Here is a 22979-nt window from a genome sequence, read left to right as displayed (position 1 = left end):
GTAAAATGACATTTCATCTAAAACCGACAACTAGACATGCCTTTTTTATTTACTTCTTTCATGTTTCTGAAGTATTTACTAATAAAGTAGAGAGTAAAGCTGCACAATTCTGGATAAATTGAGAATCACGATTTATTTATTTAAAATGGAAATCACAATTCTATGAATAGACAAATAAGCACAATAACGTAATTTGCTTGAGGCTCTGACTTTGTTCATTTCTGCAGTCTATAAATTTTTTTAAATTAATTTAAATAAAAATTATTATTATTATTTTTTTAAATAAGTGATCACTCATAAAGACTTGTTTCATGACTGGATGAATCAGCATTTTTGAATGAAACTCTTAAGTCTTGAATGATTCAATGACAAAAACTTATATTTAGCCGTCACTTGTTGCCACCTACTGGTGTAACGTTGTAATTGATACAATCTTTTTTTGAAGCATCAAGTTACTTTCAAAATGTGATTTGCTCTATTTTGATCGCTACTATAGAAATCAGTGTTTATATCTGAACAATAATCTTTCTTCCGTGATAATTTGAATTATTGTAAGACAGAAATAATGATACTGTGTAGTTTAAAGACGGTCTGTTTGTAAAGCTGTTTCATACCTATATATGACAACTGCTCTCTCCGGGGCAGTGCCAACACAGATTTGAATGTTCGCTGTGATCGCAGACTTATCAAAGGCTTAATAGACAGGCGAATCGTTGTCATTTAGGTATAAGATGGGTGTTTGAATCGAGATTGGGATCTTTTCACATGCAGCCAGAGAGTATGAAAAGGTTAATCAGACTGAGCTTTAGTGTAGCAGTGACACTGATTTGTATTTTGACCTTCATTCAGTGAGATGAATGTGAGTTGGTCGTGGTCCAGTGCACTAGTTCTAGCACTACCTCACAGGTCCATTAAATCAGTTGGACCGCTCTGTGATCTGTTTCTAAGTTGATTTTTTAGCACTCTTCACCACAGCTGTGATATCTTTTGCTGACACTTTTTACTTTTATTATAATCCCTAGTTATTGGCTACATAAATTTCCAAAATCAAACAGACTCACCATCTCTCTTTTACCATCAGAGAATTTTTGTTGTTATTCTGTATCAGTTGTTTTATATTACACAAACTTTGCAGAACCATCTGGCCTGGATCCCTGGTGGGCTTTGTTTCAACATTTTTTTTCTGAAACAACTGAGGCAGTGAGAAAGTGTTTGATCGTTGAATCAAACGGTCTATCCATAGCATGTTGAGGAAAATGATGGATTAGGCCTCACAAATAGCCACTGAGCACTTCTGAGCCAGTAATGAGCACTGTGTGTAGGAAAAACTTTGCAAGTTGGTCTTTATTATCCCAAGATTATCAGTTTCATGATCACTTTGCTTTTTAACAGTTTGTTTTAGTAAGGAAACAAGATATTTCCATCTTATTATTTTTTTATAGAGTTCAGGACACAACAAGAGACATTTTCTTCTTCTTAAAGTCCCCATGTAGTCAATAATTGAATCCCTTAAAACTCATATTTGATCACCAAAATGACATTTAAAACATGTTCCTGTAATTTACTCCCTGTTCATTCCTTAAAATAGCTTGAATGCAACTCTACACCCCTGCTTCATTAAGTATACGCAGATCCATAAATATTCTAATTAGCCCCGCCTCCACTCATGCCAGTACACAGGTTCACTCAGCCAACCTACTGAGGTGAATGCTGCACAATGATGTCTCTCTTTTCAGCGTCAGACACATAACGGTAATTAATATGATTAGCCTTTTGCTTGACTGTTATCCAACAGCTTATAATGTGTTGCTAATGTTACACAAACCATGTTCCCGTTTGCCATCTCAGTCTGCCTTCTAACAATCATCAGAAACGCTTTGAACAACTCAGAACGTCAGTGGAGAACTGCATATAGTTCATCATAACATCGTAATATACATCATACACCTGCTATATTGCTATTGACTCGATTTTTTTCATATCAACAGAAAAATATACCGGGATAACTCTTGAGACTCCCCTGCTAGTTCGCTGTTAACGATATGCTAAGGCCCGCCAGCACATTCATGTGATTATTTACAAGGTAGTTTGTGACGTCAGAAATACCAGTGATTTCAAACTGTGTTTTCTGAGACTGTCTTTAGATCACTGTAGTTTTAGGGAGAAAGTACTCTGCAATTACCCTGGTAATCCAGACTTCTCGCGAGAGCACAAGTTGAATTTGCTCAGCGAGTTACTCTGGTGTCTAGTAATGATGCTCATTAAATATGCCCCTCGATCTGAGCTGCACCAATCACATCGGGTTATCTGATATAGGCGGGCCAGAGGCGAGATGACGACAGCGCTGCGACGTCAAAGTCATTAGTAAACATTGCAAGATGTCTATGGATGAACACCAGTTGTTTGAAACGGCTTTGGCCGCTACACTGAACGAGTTAGACTTGCCTTTTTCTCTAAAAGAGGAACAGAAGACGGCGCTCGAATCGTTCCTTTGCAAGAAGGACGTTTTTGCTATTTTGCCGACCGGATACGGTAAGAGTCTAATCTACCAGTTAGCTCCGCTGGTAGCTAAGCGATGTTGTGATTGGTCGTAGTGTTATCCAATTGCGTGCAGTGAGATTTTCAAATGCATGCTTGGTGCCGCCCCTCGAGCTGGCCGATTTTCATTAGTCGACGCCAGACCATTAATCTTTTAGATTTAGGTCTGGATTTCCAGGCTAATCTGCAATGGTGTTGACTTATGAATTTGCACATGGTTCTTAAAGCACATTAAACACACCACAGACATATACACTTGATTTTCATCACAGGGGGACTTTAAAGGGGTCATCAGATGCAAAATTCACTTTTATATGGTGTTTGGATATAAATGTGTCTTTGCAGTGTGTGGACACACAACCACCATATAACAAAAAAAAATCCTTTCAGTCCTTTATTTTTTATCCTTTTTCCTGAGCAAATTGCTCATGCTCCACCCACGACCACTGACGGACTGTCCTGTATTAGCATATTTCCCCCTCAGCTATTTGTATTCTGTCCACCAAGGCAGGACTTTACATGTCTTGTGTCCACACGCCCCACAGAAGAGAGGGGTGGGGTGAGCAGTTGCTCATTATCATTTAAAGAGACATGCACCGAAACGGGTCGCTGTGAACAGAGCTGTTGTTGAGGAGGTAAAAAGGTGTTGTTTTACACAACCATTAAGGAATTTTAACCAAAGTATGTTGCAAACTTTACATGAAGACCCTAAAGAATCATACCAACTTGTGGAAAATGTGCATCCGATGACCCCTTTAAGTACTTCAGATTTTTATTTGCAAACTTTTTTTACTATCCCCATGACAAATATGGTTAAAATATGTTATTGATTTCATTAGTTAGTGGACTATATATCTGTTTGATTTGTTCTAGTCTGTAAAACCATAGACTGTAAAAAAAGAAAAGGGAAAAAAAGATGGGCGACGTGTCTCCACAAATGAGACTGTAAAGTGTAACCACCACTTTCATATTGTGATTTTAAACCATGTGTTGTTTTGTTATTCTTAAAAATGTGTCTGGCTAACTGGCTATATTAAATGTTTTGCCTAAAGGCCAACTTGTATTCTCATTTAACTTTTGGTAAATGTAAATTTTGGGCCTTGTGTTCTGTGTCATGTAAAACTATTAAATATGGTAGAATATGCTTTGGGATGTCTTGCCTGGCCAGAAACATTGAAAGGACCCATTTCTCTTGCACAATCACTCGTGTCCTCTAGATGGCGCTATAATCACATAATTAACGCATCAGGCAGTCTTGAAAGCCTCTGGATGAATCACTGAAAATTAATGGACATTTATGCAGTTTATTCACCTCATTAGTCTAATGTCGTCATCACCGTCATCATATTATGAAGAATATATTGTAATATGTGAAATATTATTCATAAGATGATTCATTCTCAAGCGTGGGTGTGCTTTTACAGGTTAAAACCTCATATAAATTCATAATCAGCAACTTTCTTTCCCATATCCTGAATTTATCATTATTTTTAATGGAGTCTGATATTTGTAAAGATGTCACTAATAAAAGCTGGAGCAGTTTGTGTTCTGCATCTCACAGCGGCTGTCCGTCTCTTCCCTCTCATCTCGGTCCATGTGAACGAATGCTTATTGTTATTTTTAATACGCCGCTAATTCACACTCTCACCTGCGTTTGATCAGCATCATTCAATAACCCTTCAGTTCACTCATCCTAAGCTTTGATTGCTGCATAGCACGTCAAATCACACTTTTATGTGCAAATAGACTCGCGTTCGTCTTCGTCTGCGCGCAGGGAATAAAAGGACGAGAGGTGTTCATTTTGGTAAACATTGTCAGTCTACATGGGATGGAAAGATAATTGAACAAAGGCTTGGCGACCATTTTAATTAGTGTGGCAGAGTTTTTGTTTTATTTTCCAAGTGACCGTTTGGGTGGAAACTGATTGATGTTTTCTCTCATCCGATTGGATCATGGACTTCATTCCCACCTAATTTGTCGCCATTTGTCAACCTTTTTTCATTGTGCCTGTGTTCGGAAGTAAAGTGTTTTTTACACTTATACTGGACTGGAGTAGAGAGTTACTCTTGCACATCTTTGGTTTTCAGTAGTGAAAATCACTTTGTGATTATTGTAAAGAACAAACATAATTCTGTTTTATAGGAAGGACCTAGATCTGTGAAACCATATTTTTAGAAACAATTATGGTCTTTCACCTTTAGCCTTTCAGGATGTTATGCAGCTTTTAATAGATTTTAGTAAATAAATGAATCAAATGTGTCCCAGAAACATGTGACATTTTCTAAGATTTAGCCCCTCACATGCACTGGGAATTTTCTCTCCCACAGATTGGATGTTTTGATAGGATACATATCCCCCCCCCCCCACACACACAATAAGAATACATAAATATATATGTATTTCCCTGGGGGACTGTTATTTTCTACTAAAACACTTCAAAACCACTACAGCACTTTCTTAAACACCTGAAACAAATGGTTTGCTAAAGTAGTATTCTATACTTAACTGTACAGTAGCTTAAAGTGATAATAAAAATTCTGTCATAAATTACTCACTCTCATGTTGTTACAAACCCGTAATACTTTCACTCATCTTCGAAACACAAATTATGAAATCTGAGAGCTCCCTCCATTGACAGCTACGCAACTCCCACACTTTGACGCTTCAAAAAGTTCATAAAGAGATCGTATAAAACTAATCCATATGAATTGAGCGGTTTAGTGCGAATTTTCTGAAGAGACTCGATCACTTTATATGATGAACAGATTGAATTTAGGCTTTTATTCAGAAATAAACATTTATCAGTGAACATAAAAGCTCAACCAAACCTGATTGATGCACGAGAATGAACCTCATTGGTTCTCACACGTCAAGCGAACATGCTTGAGCTTCTGTTTACCACAACTGATGCGTGCGTTGATGAATGTTTATGTCAATAAAAGGCTAAATTCAATCTAGTATTAGTTTTATGATCTCTTTAGGAACTTCTTGATTTGTCAAAGTAATAGGTGCATAGCTGTCAATGCAGGGACAGAAAGCTCTCAGATTTCATCAAAAAGATCTTCATTTGTGTTCTGAAGATGAACGAAACTCTTACTGGTTTGGAACGACATGAGGGTGAGTGATTAATTACATAATTTTCATTTTTGGGTGAACTAATCCTTCAAAGATGTACTGATTTAAAAAAAAAATTTTTTTTTTACTAAAGCAGAATACTACAGCAGTAGTTATCAAATACTTAAGATTATTTTTACTCATTGTGTTACTCCAAAAATGTTATTATTGTTGGTACTACTACTACTACTAGTTGTACTACTTATATTTTAGTTTTATTTTAATGTTGGTTTTTATTGATTGAGTAGCTTTTTGAATGTCAAGTCAACACATTTTTTATGTAATTATGTATTTAAATGTAATGGCTGTGGGGTAAAATTTTACCCACAGTAAAACGGAGGGTGCATTTTCTTAGGTCAATGGAAGGTTATGTTAAAATGTACTTTTCAGGGCAAGGTGAACCGTCTGGGTGGAGGACAAGTCCAAAATAATAGAAATGATAAGCCAATTTACCTTTTAACACTCTTAAAACGTGAAACAATGCAAGGGTTTAAAGCTATTGTGACATATATTTTAAAATTCAATCAATATCTTTAAATATAAATAAAAATTGGTTCTTAATTACTGTGAGGGACAGAAAAGTTCCCCTAATAAAATGATCCTCTGCTAAAAGTTAATTTTGTCATTATTTACGAATGCACTTGAAAGTATATAGATGACCTTAAAGATAACGGGACTTTTGCAACTTTTAGTCCAAGTCTTATTTTGATTTCAAGGTGTCTTTAAGGCTTAATGGTAACCAGTGAGCCCAAGGATTTTGTCTTTTGTTCTTGTCGTGTGTGTACCAGTGGAGTGACTCATACCACCCCACCCTCTGCGGATGCTGATGCTGATGCCGTCTCTCCGTGAGTTCACCCACGCTCCCTCACAGCCTGCATCACACACACACACACACACACACACACACACACACACACACACACACACACACACACACACACACACACACACACACACACACACACACACACACACACACACACACACCATGTGTCTTTGAGGAGATTAAATGCTTTCAGGTCAAATCATTCCTCAGCTTCTATCTCAATGACATCAAATTGCAGTCTTTATATGAAGATCCTTCATAAATTAACAAGTGTCCAACTCTGGGTTCTTTCAGTTGTTTCAAACATGAATAAGTGGTTTATTGATGTGGATCGCTTTATGTGAATTTGGCTGACTGCTGTAATTAATGGGTTTTGAACGTTCTCTCAGCATCTGCGTGGCTCAGTAAGTTTATCTCAGTCCTGGTCGCAGAGCTGTTTTAACCACATTGCATCACATCTTGAGAATCATGCGTAATGAGTCTCTCAGCATCTCTCTTCAAAGAAAAGAGGACGACTTTTGTTTCTTCAAGCTGTTTTGAGTGAAATTGATGTTCCTGTGCTGATCCTCATTAAGGTTCATGAAGGGTGTTCCTCAGGGATAGGTGCTAAGACCACTTAATCTTTGCTCTCAGCTTGGCTAATCATCAGGCGTGAGAAATAATCAATGTTCAGACCCCGTTTTTAGGTGCGAGGCAAGCTTCCCCACGATGGTGTCCCAGAAGCAGTGAGATTTCTCTACCAATACTGATTCTCATTTTTCTTTTTCTCCCCACAGGAAGAGCTGAGGGAATTGAGGGAGCAGCCCACCGATCCACTGGCAGAACAGGAACTCATTGACAACATAGAGGAAGTGTACTTCTCCAGTGACTCCTTTGACATGGTGCAATATGAGCTTGAGGTGTGTATGAGAGAAAGTCATATTGTTTCCATGTCTATATACCAGAATCTGTAAGATGTTTAGCATTTGAAAAATAGAGATAGTATAAAATGAATATAATAAATAACATAGAGACACTATATATATAATATCTATCTATCTATCTATCTATCTATCTATCTTAGATATAGATATATATAGATATATATAGATATCTATAGATATCAGTACGATTTTTAAAAATAAGTCTCTTATGTTCACCAAGGCTGCATTTATTTGGTTTAAAAAAGTCACATTGTGATATATTATTACAATTTAAAATAACTGTTTCTGTTTTCTATTTAAATGTATTTTAAAATATGATTTATCCTGCTAGCCAGCATCCTGTTTCAGTCCCTAATTTCTTTGATCAAAGTTCTCACTTCACATTTGAAACTGTATCAAATGCCCTTCTTGAAAAAAGAAATATTTCAGTAAGCATTCCTAGTTAAAAATTTTCATAAAAATAACAGCTAGGTGGCAGGTGCATCTTAGGGCTAGCTAGCATGTTAGCTTAGCACACCATCAATACACGGCAATTTATCAGTTAAACCAATTAAACAATTTATATTAAAACCATGTTTTTGCTCCAAACTTACTTTATAACGCAAGTCGAGTGTTGTAAATTACCTTCAGTGATCTGATTTGGCTTTGGATAAATAAAAAATCAGACAGAAAATATATTATTTTATAGTATTCTGCACGATGATAAAGTCTATATCGATTAGCATTACATTATAAATCTAATCTATTATTATGAAAATACCTGACATGGCTCGAAGAACACAGATAAATCATATATCGTTGCAATCATGTATTGTCTCCAAAACACCTTTATCTGCATGTTACAGTGGAAGCTTTGTTTACGACAGGGAGTTCCTGGAATGTCACATGATATGGCTCTTCTTCATGTGTTCCATATATGGACTAAATGTGCATAGGGCGTCCTCAGGCTGCCAGTATGGATTGAAAACACAGTACATCTGAGTATCCAGCGGTCATAATGATTACTATGATGATAATAATGAATGACACTGAAAACTGGATTAATGATGCTGTAAATTCAGCTTTGATCACAGGAATAAATTACATTTTATAATATATTCAAATAGAAAACAGTTCATTTGAATTGTAATAATACTTAACAACATTACTGTTTTTTTGAGTTTTTAATCAAATAAATGCAGCCTTGGTGAGCATAAGGGACTTTAAAAAAGTTAAAGTTAAAACTTTCATAATTAGTTGTGTCCTAATTTCTATACGCAAGATTCTATACATTTCAAAAGCTGCACTGAATGAGAATTATAGTGGAAAGTAACTACTCTCAATTGAGTCCAAACTTTTGGATTTTTGTTGTTTCTCTGTTTGGGGATGGGGCATTAGGTGCTATTTGTTTATTCCTCTATAATAAAGTTGGGCTGCATCAGCTTTTTAATCAAAGTAAATGTTTGTTAGAGCTGTTCTGCTGCTGTTGTTTATTGAACTCTTAAGAACTGGAGATGATTTGCCCGCGTCTGCGTGAGCGATATCTGCCACCGTGTTCAAACTCAAGAATTTACATATAGTACCATCAGAATAAAAGACATTCTCAAATCTCAGATCTTTCTCTGTTTGTGTATGCTTGCCCAACAGAAACTCCCTCCGGATCTGAATCTTCTGGAGCTTGAGGAGTACAGAGACAAGCTGAAGAGACAACAAGCAGCTGTAAGCATCACATTCAGATAAATCTTAAAGAAACTGTCCGCTCGCTCTGCTTGCAGCGTCCATGTGTGACACATACTGTATGATATCAGTGCTACTTTTGCATCTTAACTGATACCGTTTTATCTATGGGTCATAGATCAATAAAATGTTTGACTTTGAGCTCAATTGAAAACTTGACATTGTTTGACAATCTTAAATTTTATGCTTATAAATTTTAAAGATAATTAATAACTTTTTCACTGTGTTGGGGAAATCCCCTGCATGTCTGAACAGCCTCTTTTTTTTCTCTGATTGAAAAATACTTTTCAAACAGTATTTGTTCTGTCAAAGTTTTTAATATTGAAAACACCAATGACACAAAGGAATAAGTTTCTTTTTAATTTTTTTATATTTTTAATTACTTTTATTGTTTTATTTTGGATATGTTAGACCTTGCACTTATACTTACTTTTTGAAAAATAAATAAATTACTGTAAATGTCTTAGAAATTATATGCTAGATGTAAGGGGATTTTCAGGCACTTGACAAATTTAAGTAATAATAATAACATCAACAACAATAATATATATATTTTTTATAAATATAATAATAATAATAATAGAAATTTGCAACAATATTGAGTCAAACCATTTCATTTAATTTTTTTTAACATTTTTTAACACAATTATGACTTTTGTTGGATTTGTTGTATATTTAATGTTTTCCATGAATTTCAATTATTAATCCCATATTGCTTATACTGGAGTAATGAATATAGAATTTGTAATATGTTAAAATCTATTAAAATAGAAAACAGTTATTTTAAATTGTAATAATAATTCACAACATTACTCTTTTTACTGTATTTTGTATCAAATAAATGCAGCTTTGGTAACAACCCCAAACCTTTGAAGTTTTTTTATTTTATTTATTTTATTTAGATATTTAATGAAAATATTTTTGGGAAAAAATTACAATTTTAAGAATTGTTTAGTGAATTACTATTATTATTATTATTCCCCTATTTTGACCCATTTCAGAGCTCATATATCATCCTGCTGCAAACGTGAAACGTCAGTTTTATGAGTGTGTTTATTAGTGTGCACGGTGTTGTGTGCTTGTGAACGCGCGAGTACATTCTGTCTTGATCCGGGGTGATCCTCAGTTCACTGCAGCCTTGGAAACAAATTTATAAAGAGGAATGTCACCCTCTGTCTTTGTTGTTTCTTGCTTAAGATGCTTGCTTACTCACAGCTGTCCTATCGGCCCAGTGCAGGGTGAAAGATTTGGCCCCCGGGATCCTTAGGGGTACCCGATGACTCAGTCTGACGCGATCTGTTGTGGTCTGCCACGAGTAGGTCCCCACAGGGGCCCTGTCCCCGAACGCTGATCCCGGGTCATGACAGACAGCTGCAAGCATCAGAGGACGAGCTCTGCATGAGGCCAGCTTCCCGCTGAATGCCATTACTCTGCACGCTCACATGCCGTGGTATTTTAGTCATGATTTACACAAGCTCCTCCAGTGTCATTTACAATAGAGTATATGGCCTTAACACATCATTACTGTCAATTTCTCCCTCAGCTTAAGTCAAATGATTTTGGAGATGGTTTTCTCTAGAGGGCCCATATGCGCAGTCTCTGAATGTGTAGTTAGCAGATGTGGGTTATTGTGGATTTGATGGGTCACTGGGAGAGAAAAGCATCTGGTCTGTTGGAGGTGGCTCTATTCTTCTGCTAACATGCAGCTCTGGCACTTCTTTGGCAGGAACTCATCTCTGAGCTAATTGCTTGTCTGCACTGCACGTGTGTTTCAGAATAAGCCTGTCTTTTTGGGGGGCAGGAATCATTTTTCAGTGCTGATAACCTTCTCAGCAGGGTGATTTTAGTAGGACACACCTACTCATTCTTTATTAATACAAGTTTTACTATAATTTTAAGTCATTAAAATGATGAAATTGCTCAAATGGAGGCGACAAAAGAGAAGGTTAAATCAAAACTTTCTTCTTAAAGGATATGTTTCCAGAGAACTGTACTATCCTGTCCAAGTCGTTCATAAAAAAATTGGCTTTGACAAAATTCTTGCAATTCTTTCTTTTTTCCTCAGAATTGTGATATATACTCGCAATAAAAAATAAAATAAAAAATAGAGTCAGAATTGTGTTTTTATATCACAATTCTGAGGGAAAAAGTCAGAATTGCAAGAATTTTGTCATTCTATATAGAAAGACTTTTTTTCTCAGAATTGCGAGTTATAAAGTCAGAATTGTGAGATATAAACGTGAAAATTTTGAGAAAAAAATCTGTCTTTTTCTCCCCTCAAAATTGGACTTTATAACTCGCAATAACAAGTTTGTCTCACAATTCTGAGAAAAAAAAGTCAGAATTGCAAGATATAATATTGCTTGTTTATATCCTGCAATTCTGACTTCATAACTCACAATAGTGAGTTTATATCTTGCAATTGTGAGAAAGTCGCAATTATCTTTTAAGTAGTTTTTTTCCACGTTGGAAACAAGCTTCCTTAATTTTCAACATTGATACTGATAATAAATGTTTTTTGAGCTGCAAATCATCATATTAGAATGCTTTCTGAAGGATCATGTGACTAAAGACTGGAGTAATGATGCTGAAAATTCAGCTTTGATCACAGGAATAAATTACATTTTAAAATATATTCACGTAGAAAACAGCTATTTTACTTTTTACTGTATTTTTGATCAAACAAATGCAGCCTTCGTGACCATAAAATACTTTTTCAAAAACATTTAAAAAACATTACATTACTTTTTGAAATGTAATTTTTTCCCTCCAAATAAAAATATTGAATGAAAATATTTTGCAGGAAAAAAATACAATTTATAGTGATTGTTTCCAAAGTGTCACCCAAAAATCACACTATTGGTTGTGGCAAGGATGAATTTGTGTGAGGAATGTTTTGAAAGCGACAGTTTTTACACTCTTCTTGAATTGAATCTATTTAATCTTATAGTCATTGTCTGTTACAGTACATCTGGCAATGAATGTCAGTCGATTCACTTGTAATATAAATAAAGCTGTATTGACCAGGCTCAACAGATATGTTGTTTACGGCTGGCCTTTTGTTCACTCTTCTGTCTAATGAAGTTTTTCTTTCCAGTCCTAATTTAATGTCATGCTGTTTTATCTGATTAGATGACTGGAGGAAGCCTTGGCTTGTAGTCATTAGATAAAATGAACAATATTAATAATTAATTTAATTAATCAAGTAAAATTCGTTTGTGAGAAAGATTGTCATAATTGGAAAATAAGGTGGAATTGTAAGTTGGTCTCTGGATTTGTCGAACCAGCGGTAGAGAAATTGCAGGTTGTTTACTGCTCTGGTGCAAGCACTGGTTAATAGATTTCTAATTAGAGTTATTACCCATGCAGGAATCACTCAGTTGGCTGCCGGAAAGGCATACAGAGAGAGTCTTGTGCCTCGCTGACAGACAGCTTTGCCGGTTGTCATCGTGTTCAGCCTGTCGAAGTCAGACGGAGTGTGTTGGCCACCTGTTTTCAGAGTCTCTGTCTTTTAGTTTTTGGAAATAGCACACCGGATGGCTCCTCACAGCTTGTTTTCTCATTCTGGCTTCGATCCGTCCTGTGAGGTCTTTTACATAAATGAATGACCAATAGGTGGAGCAATGAGCTTTGGGAAAATCATGTTCCCTCCTCCTGAGACGAGGTCTCTTTTGGCCATTCTTGCACAATGTGAAAAATGCCTTCACTCATTCCATAATTAAATTGCAGGTTCACTTGGTGTTAATAACACTCTTCTAATTCCTAGTTCTTGTGATTTATAATAATCAATTAGAAAAATTTGGCTTAAAGGGATCACCCAAAAATAACAATTCTGTCATCAATTACTCAATCATATTGTCTTAGAGGACCTATTATGCTTTTTTACATTTTCAACTTTCTTTATTGTGTAATGTTGCTGTTTGAGCATTAAAAGGTCTGCAAAGTTACAAAGGACAAAGTCACTCCAAAGAGAGTTATTCTCTATATCAGTGTTAGTGTTTTTTTAACTCCCTCAAAAAACTGAGTTTTCTTCTGGGAACGAACACGTCACAATATTCCTCATTTAAATAATTCCTGCCCAAGGCATTCGCAAAAAAAGGGTCCGTCGCCTGCTTGAGTTAGTTAGTAGTGTGTTGAAATTCGCGGTTACGGTAAGGGAACATTTCCAAAACACGCTTGAAATGGTTGACCAATCACAACACACTGGTCCGGCCGACCAATCAGAGCACATTGTGCTTTTCAGAAGGAGGGGCTTCATAGAGACTGGAACTAAACAGAGCGTTACTGACAGACTGGGAAGAGAGGAGCTGCAACAATGCAAACATATGTGAAAAATAATGTGTGTATTTTTTAACATTCAAGCATGAAAATCTAGTAATTTGAAAAGGGCATAATAGGTCCTTTTTAAACCTGTATGAGTGTTATTTTAGTATCATTGAGTAATTTAGTTAAGTATTTATTATTAAATATGTCTTCATAGCTTTTATACAGTTTTATTTCACTTTTTGTTTTAGTTATTCTAGTACATCAAGTTGGAAAAATGTTTCTTTGGCAACTAGGTGAAATTAAATTAAGTTTAAGTAACAATTTTTATTTTAGTTCGCTACAATCACCTGTATGACTTTATTTTTTTTTCTAATGTGGAAACACAAAACAAGGTATTTAAAAAAACAACTTCCATTCAATGAAATTTATTGTATGGATATGTTTTCTTTTATGAAAATGATGCCGGTTTAGAACGACATGAGGGTAAATAATGATAGAAATCTCATTTTTGGGAGAACTGTCTCTTTAAGAGCCTAGAGTTAATGCATATGTAAAAGCAAGTTGAGTTGCTCTTGAAAATGTCTCTTTCAGTTGTGTTTATCACACACACACACACACACACACACACACACATCCCAGCGCTCTCCTGCCAGTCGGTCTCAGCTTTTCGCACAGTGTGATCTGCTAACATACGCCACTGCTCAGCTGAGTCTGCCATCTGTTCCGCTCTCACCGACACAGCGACACCCTCTCGTTCCTGACAGCCCCACCATGTGACGCACATATCGATCGGAGCGTGCCACAGGATGCCTTATATTTACGGCCTGACCTTCCACAGAGACATTATTACCCACTGACTGTTTGTGCCAAGAAAACTTTATTTATTATATTGTTACAGGCTAATTGTGGAAGACATAAAAAGCCTAAAAGAATTCAATTAAATTAAGTCTCATGTTTTATGTTGTTTGTCCTTTTCCTCCTTTTAAAGCCTCAGCTAATGCCTCAAATGATTAAAAAAAGAGGCGTTAAATGCTTAAACAGATTATGTAGTCTTGCGAAGCTTGGACATGTCGAACAGATGTTAACCTTTAGATTGTGTTCTCATCTTACAGGTTTCTAAAAGAGTGGCAGACCTCATTTTGGAGAAACAGCCTTCCTATGTTAAGGTAAGCAGTCTGTCGCATCTGGGGAAATTGGGTCTGCAGGATGGGGTCAATTAACATGGGACTGCTGGCTTGTTCCTTTTTCATCAAGGTTAGGGGAACAATTTGAGAGTTACAGAATTTATGATATAAGTGAATCGAGCCAGTCTGTAAATGTTAAAATACTATTACTCACTGTTTCAATAGTATATCCACAAGATGTAAAAACAATATGCATGTTAACATGATTTTAGTGCAATAATTTAGTGTGGGAAAAAAATCTTATATGTGACATGAAATTTATCTGAGTTGAAATATTTTATTAGGTCTTTAAATAAGTATATAAGTCTTTGTTGCCATGGCCATACACGAGTTTTAAAGAAGAGTGCATTCATAAAATGATAAAATTCCTATTACTGCTTTTAAATCATCCAAAAAATTGTCACATTCACTCCGGCTGTAATTGCCTCACTGTAACCTTGACTTTTGTTTCATGATGACTGTAACAGCATCCTAGTTACCTTGCTGGTTAAACTCTCTAAATATATATTTGTTAAAATAATATTTATGCAGTGTGCTTTGCAGATGATGCTGAAGATAGTGATTTTTATCACTATAACAATTTGGGATCAAAGTGGAAGTAGAAGGAATAGTTAAGGCTCCGTGTCCTCTTGCCTGTGGTCATATTTTTCTTACATCCTTAATCACTATGAACCCCTTTGAAAATGGATCACTTTGGATCACTTTGAAATTTCTCTTGAAGATATTCTCATCCGGAAATGCTCTGCTTTGATCCCGTGCCAGGCTTTTCACCTCACAGTCGTTGTGTGGAATTATTTGGTGTGTTTGGATTCTTTCTCGACGAAGCTTGAATGACTGAACGATGTATTGTGTTCATTGATGGAAGCAATAGTCAATTTTGTTTCTTGATTTAATAGTTTAATTATAACATCAGAGCATCAAATTGAGTTCCATTCCCATGTCTTTTGTTGTACAAAATGTTTATTGGACTAACTCCTTAAGAATATGTGATCCCTTTAATATTTTAAATCATACAAATTTACTAAGAATGATGTTTCACTTTCTGTAAGATGGCGAAGAAAAGACTATATTGGTGATTAAAATCACAACTGTTTTTGATGCATCAAATTCTACAGCTCACCTCAGCATCAATCTGTTTCATATCTCAACTGTCCTTAAAGGGATACTTCACCTCTGGAAAGATGAATGTGTATTTAAAATGGGTCATTTATGTAGAAGAAATGTGAAATTATTTTTGAATTTGGAGCTTTCTAGACTGAGAAAAGCCAGAAAATGTATTTGTGGCTTATGTGGATGAAAGACAACAACTCCCAGAATGCACTTGCTTCGCTGCCCTACGAGGCCACTCCCAAGCCACGCCTACTGGTAAGAGAGCGCAGTTTAAAACAACAAGGTTAGGCTACTAGTGAGTCTCTGTGACGAGTCTGCCCGGGATTTCGAGATCACCCAAAATGTCCGGGATTCGGCTTTTGCGTTCTACAGTGGCCATTCATTATGTTTACTGTGGCGAGCAGGACGAGGCTGAGGGCCGTGGGAGAACGGCGCGAGGCCGGTGGCGTGATTTACTGATGAGCGACACCTGTGAGACGCACCGGTCTCGTATCTCTCACGGTGGAGCATGAATTTTCTTAGCAATGTTGAAAACGCACATCAACCGATCACTTGTTTAGCGTTCATGTAAACACTACATTCAGATTCACCAATCGGAATGAATTCAGTTAGATTGAAACAAAAGGTGTACATGTAAACAATGAATGGCGACTGCAGAAAGCAAAAGCCGAATCCCGGACATTTTGGACGATCTCGACGGCCGGACATGTCCGGGTTAAAAGAGGATGGTAACCCCTACTACGCAGCTTTCTCCTACTACTCAGCTTTCTCCTACTACTCAGCTTTCTCCTACTACTCAGCTTTCTCCACAGAACAAGAGCCTGCTAGCTTAGCTTCCAAAAAAAGATGGCTGACACTATGTGTGAAATTCTGTGAGTGAGATCCCACCCTCTATGGGCGGGTTGAAAACATGCGGGACAGCCCCTCCTACTGGCTGTAGTCTTTAGCCTCTGGCCAAAAAATCCTCAGATGACGCAAAATGACGATTTTTGCGTCATCGTAGGATTTTTTCCAGACAAAAAATACATAAATCTCTCATCTCAGGGGGATATGAGGGTGGAAAGCACGGTTATTCGAAAATACTACAGGTTTTCTATTAATACAAAGCTTAATGCTAAATCCTGAAGTATCCCTTTAAGAAACTACAGATACATTTTGTTTTCTGTCCACTTGCAGTTCAACTGTATATGTCATACTGGACAATAGCTGAAGTTGTACTGATGTACTGTGAGTTGGCTGGTTTGTCCAAACCATGGGAGATATGCAGTTATACTTTAGACAGTTTCATTTGGTGATGCTATTGGCTCAGAAATTGCATGCTTCACTTTGTGTCGCCCATTACATGTCTTCATCCAAAATGGAATGAAGGTATTCATCTTCTGACCTCAGAAACATTTAAAGATTTCTGCTAGAGTCATGTCACACCAAATTGGCTTTGAGTAAGCCAACACAAAAAGCATTAGATATTCTTGGTGGACAAATAACATATTTCATGCCTTCTCAGATGCTTTTATACAACATTGAGAATGCACGTTGAATAAAAAACATTCACATCACTGAAATTAATCCTTTTATCTATTTATAGCCAAAGTTGATGTTTTGAAGTGTATACTAGTTTTGTAACCTTAACAAAAGAACGCTTCAGGAAAGAGTAGGAGTCAATGGGTCGCCTAAGCCTTGATGTCTTAAACAACGGACATTAGGAGTGTTCACCAGATGGATGTTGAGAGAAGTATGGTTATTTGTTCCTCCATTTGAAGAGCTTTTAAGTCTGCTGGTGCTTTGCCACAAGCCATTTTACACCTCAGCAGCCTGCATTTGTCCCAGTCCTTTCAGAGATAAGATGGGATTTCAGCCATGCTTTTGAACTGTATTATAGGCAGTCCATGCTTTTAGATTTATTGTGATACATTTTGTTGTGCTTATCACACATAGTCAGAGTGGTGCATTACATCACTTGGGCTGTTTTCTAAAACCTTGATGTGTATGTCAACTTCTAAGACGGCATCCTGACTGAAATGAAACCTCTAGGCCGTAACTATTCACAGTTGATTTCAATAAAGTTTGATGTTACCGTGTTTGTAAGCTATCAGTATTTAGGCCAAATTTTATACTTAAAAGGTGGCACAGAAGCGCTTCTGAAGTGGCATTTAGGTGTCTTTACGCAGACTGTTTAATGCTGCTCAAAGGTGGCATAAATGTATTTAGACAAAAATTACAAGTGTATACTTTAATACCAGGAGCTGGAGTGGGTCAGAGCAGGCATCATTTAGTCTGGCGTTTATGTGGCATTGCATCTGTCCAATAAATTGAGCAGGCACAGAGCAGCCTTAAGTCAGCTGTGTAAAGATGCCTTTATTTTGGTTGATGCACAACAGACCACAATTATGACACATTTAAACTGTAAATGTGGTACAGAAGTGCTTCTGAAGTGGTTTTTACACAGACTGTTTAATGCTGCTCAGAGGTGACAAATGCATTTACACAGCAATTTTAATATACGTTTTTACTAGGGGCTACGGTGGGTCAGGGCAGGCATAATTTAGTCCTGCTTTTATGCAGCATTATTACACGGCTCTGTGGATTATTTGATTCTGATTGGTCAATCGCACCATCCAGCGATATTTTATTCCCAGATAACAACCGCTGAAAACAGATAACGCAGGCTCATCCGGGTCAAGTCAGCAGTGCTATACGCTTGCTAGGAACGTTTTTTCTTTGTGGAAGTTTTGCTTTTGGTGAGCTAATAAAATATTAAAACTCAGTCGAATCAGTATTTTGTGTACATTCAATTTAATTATGCCATACATATCGTGGACTCGCTCTCTCTTGTTTAGTACAAACGCAGCTGCTGCCATTTTGTGACTATTGTTTTGTACACTGTTGGGTTATTGGATAACAAACAGGAACGATTTTAAAACAGTTTAATCTGAAATCAATATGTCTTATCCCCATCATTATTTATGTGGTGAAATTCTGTGTAATAAGTGGTATGACTGTAAACCATATCTCTTAAATGTCTAGTTTGAACTCGCCGCGCTAGCAACTGCTCTCTCCGTCGAAGCTTTGCGTTTAAAGACCTAATAAAATATTTCAACTCGGATTAATATTTCGTGTCTAATTATTTACTTATGTGGCAAGTAGCCATGTAATAAGTGGGATAATGTACATCAGCCTGAAGGGGGTTTATAGCCCTTACTTATGTCTTTACTCAGAATTTTAAGCAGGCACAGGGCAGCCTTAAATCAGCTGTGTAAAGATGCCATTAGATGCGTTTCTTAGGGGGTGTTTACAAGGGATGCGTTTTTGTGTTCAAAAACTTTTACGTGGATAATAATGAGGATGTGAAGGCTAATTCACACCAAGAACTGTAACTATAAAGATAACTACCACGATAAGTATATCAGCGTAGATGGACGATAATGGTCTGTTTATTATAAGTACGTTCTGCAGTTACATTGTCTGTCGCTTTAAATGTTTGAGTTTCTTAAAGTCAGATGGATTCTGATTGGCTTTTATGATTGATCAGCTTCTGTAAGTGAAAGCACTGTCCTTCAGAAGAGCCGTTAAACTGAGCTCCTTACTCTCTGTGGTCATTAAAAACCCCATGGCACTTCTCGTAAAAGAGTAAGGGTGTAACCCCGGTGTCCTGGCCACATTCACTCCACTGGCCTTTATCAAACATGGCCTCCTAATAATTCCCATCCACTGAATCGCCTCTATCTTTCTCTCTCCTCTCCACCTATATTATAAAATTATATTTTTAATTTAATTAGACAACATTTTAAGGAAGTGTAGTGCAAATATATTTATATAATTATACTTCCATTATAGTTAACTTTCTTTCCAGTGCAAAAAAATACATAAAAAAACCAGCTAATAAAGAAAATCTAAAATATTGCACTCAAATACTGCATTCAAGCAATACAACACCTGTATGCACATGGAAAAACTCACAGAAATAAATAAACCTCCAGACTAAGCACATTGTGCAGCTATTTTTTCCATGTGTACTTTTTTGATTTCTTTACAATGTCAGGCTAAACCTGTACTATCTCTTTTAATATAATCACTCTCTCTCACATATAATGCTCCCTCTGTGCCCGGACAATCGGCCTTGTATTTATTGTCCCTCACGCATTCCAGCCACGGGTAGTCATTTTCCCATTCAATTATATATGTTTGTGCTCTTTTCTTTTTCGCCGGCTGCTCGGAGGCGCTCGGAGGTAGTCATTTTTACATTTCCCGCTGTTTTCACTTGTCGTCATCGTTGCTACGATACGTGACTCACAATGACTGAAACGACCAATTAAAAGGGCATTCTCTGATGATGTTCCAAGATGTTAAATTAGAAATTAGTATCTACCGCACCGTCGTTTTTTTTCTTATCATAGCCTACTAATGTCTTCGTTCATAGTCTGACATATATTAGAAGCAACGCATTCTCATCCTAGGGCGTCATATACTGACGCTTTTGACATTTCGTCTACATCGAACGCACATGGCACCCTTTAGCGTCAATATGAGACGCACAGAGCTTTGTTCGGTTATGGGTAGGTTTAGGTCTGGGTTAGGGTTAGATTATATTGACGCTAAAGGGTGCCATGTGCGTTCGATGTAGACGAAATGTCAAAAGCGACAGTATATGACGCCTTGGGATGAGAACGGGCTGATTAGAAGCTATGTGTCTGTCATGGATTTGCACTGAATTGATTCTCAAAAATACGGAACAAAGTGCGTTCCGTATCAGTTCAATACGGAACAAGACTTTTATGTGTCAAATACGGAACGATTCCGTATTATACGGAACGGTTGGCAACCCTACCCAACAGTGTCGTATCATCATAGTAGTGGTGTGCATTTATCTATTAGAATGATTGTTAAAACTTTATAGTTTTAAACTAAAACTAAATTCATTTAGAAAGATGTTTTGTCAGCTGAACAATTGACGTTGTTAACAACAGTACTTCTATCCCTCACAGACTCATTTTTACTCCTGTTACAAATAAAATATGGCGCTACCCTGAAAGTTAGCAAAGGTTCACAGGCAAAAGGCCTGTTGTCTATTGTAAATAGTGTAGCGATGTATGGAACAGAACTCACACTGAAGTCTTTCAAACTAAACAGCGTTCAGCACACCTACCTTACACACTAACCAATGAAATTGGCTGCTTGACGGGATTTGCACTGAACTGGTTTGGGGGAAAAAATATTTTTTTGGCACGGCATGGCACGATTGCAAACCATTCTTGGCCAGAATGCTCACCACAGCTGGCTAACTGTGCTGGTAGAACATTCATGTAGTGACATTGCCATTTGGGATTGGTCACTTGTTTGTTGCCTGGGTACCAGTTTCTCTGTAGCTGGCCAAGCGTGCTATTTGAGCAAAGTAAACACCAGTTAATAATATTATCCAATCATCCTTCATTACGATGTCGCTTTTTACATATACCGTTTGTACATTCCAACGTGCCAGTGGAAAATAAAACCATATTTGTACCGGCTGGGCCGGATCGGCACGGAATGGATCAGTTAAGCAATGAAAATGGTTTGCCTCTGGTGGAAAAGCAGCTAATGTACTGTAGGAGCCATGATGTTTTTAGAATTTTAACTATTTTTAACTTGATACGTCACTGAATGCTATGGAATCTGTAAACAAGGTAAATTCAGTTGAAATTGCTTGTGTAATTCTGGGAAAACAAAATAATGATTAACAAGATTATCGTTTTGCAGTGCATGATTCACTTCCGACATTACAGTGATTGAGATTGTTTTGGCAACATTTTGGTCTTGCAGCTGCCAATAAGCAAGGTTTATGCCAAACGTTTAAAGGGATAGTTCATCCAAAAATGAAAATTCTGTCATTAAATACTCACCCTCATGTCGTTTCAAACCCGTAAGACTTTCGTTCATCTACAGAACACAAATGGAGATCTTTTTGATGAAATCTGAGAGCTTTCTGTCCCTCCATTGACAGCTACCCAACTATTACATTGACGCTTCAAAAAGTTCATAAAGAGATCGTAAAACTAATCCATATGAATTGAGTGGTTTAGTCAACATTTTCTGAAGAGACTCGATCGCTTTATATGATGAACAGATTGAATTTATCCTTTTATTCACATATAAACTTTTTGAAGCGTCAGTGGTAGTTGCGTAACTGTCAATGGAGAGACAGAAAGTTCTCAGATTTCATCATAAAGATCTTCATTTGTGTTCCGAAAATGAACGAAAGTATTACAGGTTTGGAACGAGATGAGGGTGAGAAATTAACAACATAATTTCTATTTTTGGGTGAACTATCCCTTTAAGCTGTTTGATGTTATTTGCATTTGACAGTTGTGTGTATTGGTTATATTTAATTACATTAGGGATTGAATTTAATTGTAGAATGTGTTTTTTAAGAACCCAAATCTTAGGGATTTGTCAAACTCAGCAGGATTTATCACTCAGAAGAGGAGTGACAACCGTGTTTGTCTGTGGTGTGTATGTGGAGACAGTGAGTCACTCTTGTTTGAGCTCTGAAGCCCACTGGATGCCTTAAGGACCCTATGACTCAGCGAGGATATGGCTGTGTTCAGCTCCCTGTTCTAGCGAGGGCAAATCCAAGGGCACTTTAAAAGCTCTCCGTCTCACAGACGGAGAGATTCCGCCAAATAAATCGCAAAGATTTATTCTACAGATGCCTGGCTAAACGACCAGCCTGTGTTTCCTCAGCACAGACACTCTGTTAACCTCACGCCTTCCATGTGTTTGTCAGTGGATCGAACGGCAGAACAAATTAAACACTGGCCTTTTGTTTTATTCTTATTTGTACTGTCATTTATTCGACGGTACTTTGGAGCCCGTAGGATGTTCTCAAGGCACAAGCTCAATACGGCCTGTTGATCTCTCAGAAACCTTCCAGCATTCTTCAGGGTATTTGCTACTGATAGCCTTCTGAAGAATGAACGGTTCTCCTTGTGACGCTTTGCATAAGGAGCCTCTGTTTCTGTAGCCCTCTCTGTGGAATCGATTTTTTCCACCTCGTATTCTTTGGTTAAATAATTATCTTTAACGTGACAGTGGGATGATGCTTCGGCGCTGAAGGCTGGCTCTTTTGGCCACATCTAATGTGCGTCGAAAGACTAGGTCGCTCAGCGTGAGATCACCTCAGGCTGTGACAGCTGTGCTCTTCAAAACCAAGATTGTATGAGGAAGGAAGAAAAAACCTTGCAAAAAAGCCATGAACTTCAACTGTCTGTTAGTTCGTGGACATGTCGTGTGGGTTAAAGGAGCACATTCTTTCTCATTGTGCTGCTT

General features: G+C 37.1%; 1 protein-coding gene across 2 annotated transcripts in view; it reads left to right on the top strand.

Annotated features, from left to right (window-relative positions):
* Nucleotides 1-22979, top strand: part of vps50 (VPS50 subunit of EARP/GARPII complex) — a 144016-nt gene that overhangs the window by 2011 nt on the left and 119026 nt on the right. For both annotated transcript variants that reach the window (XM_082187047.1, XM_082187046.1), the window contains exons 3-5: nucleotides 7255-7377; nucleotides 9028-9099; nucleotides 14496-14549. In XM_082187047.1, coding sequence (XP_082043173.1) covers nucleotides 7255-7377; nucleotides 9028-9099; nucleotides 14496-14549 — 249 coding nt within the window. The remainder of the gene's footprint in view (nucleotides 1-7254; nucleotides 7378-9027; nucleotides 9100-14495; nucleotides 14550-22979) is intronic.

This window comes from Leuciscus leuciscus, assembly GCF_965113295.1.
Source record: "Leuciscus leuciscus genome assembly, chromosome: 12".
Taxonomy (NCBI): domain Eukaryota; kingdom Metazoa; phylum Chordata; class Actinopteri; order Cypriniformes; family Leuciscidae; genus Leuciscus; species Leuciscus leuciscus.
Note: the sequence above shows the minus strand (reverse complement) of the source record. Positions and strands in the feature narration are given on the sequence as shown.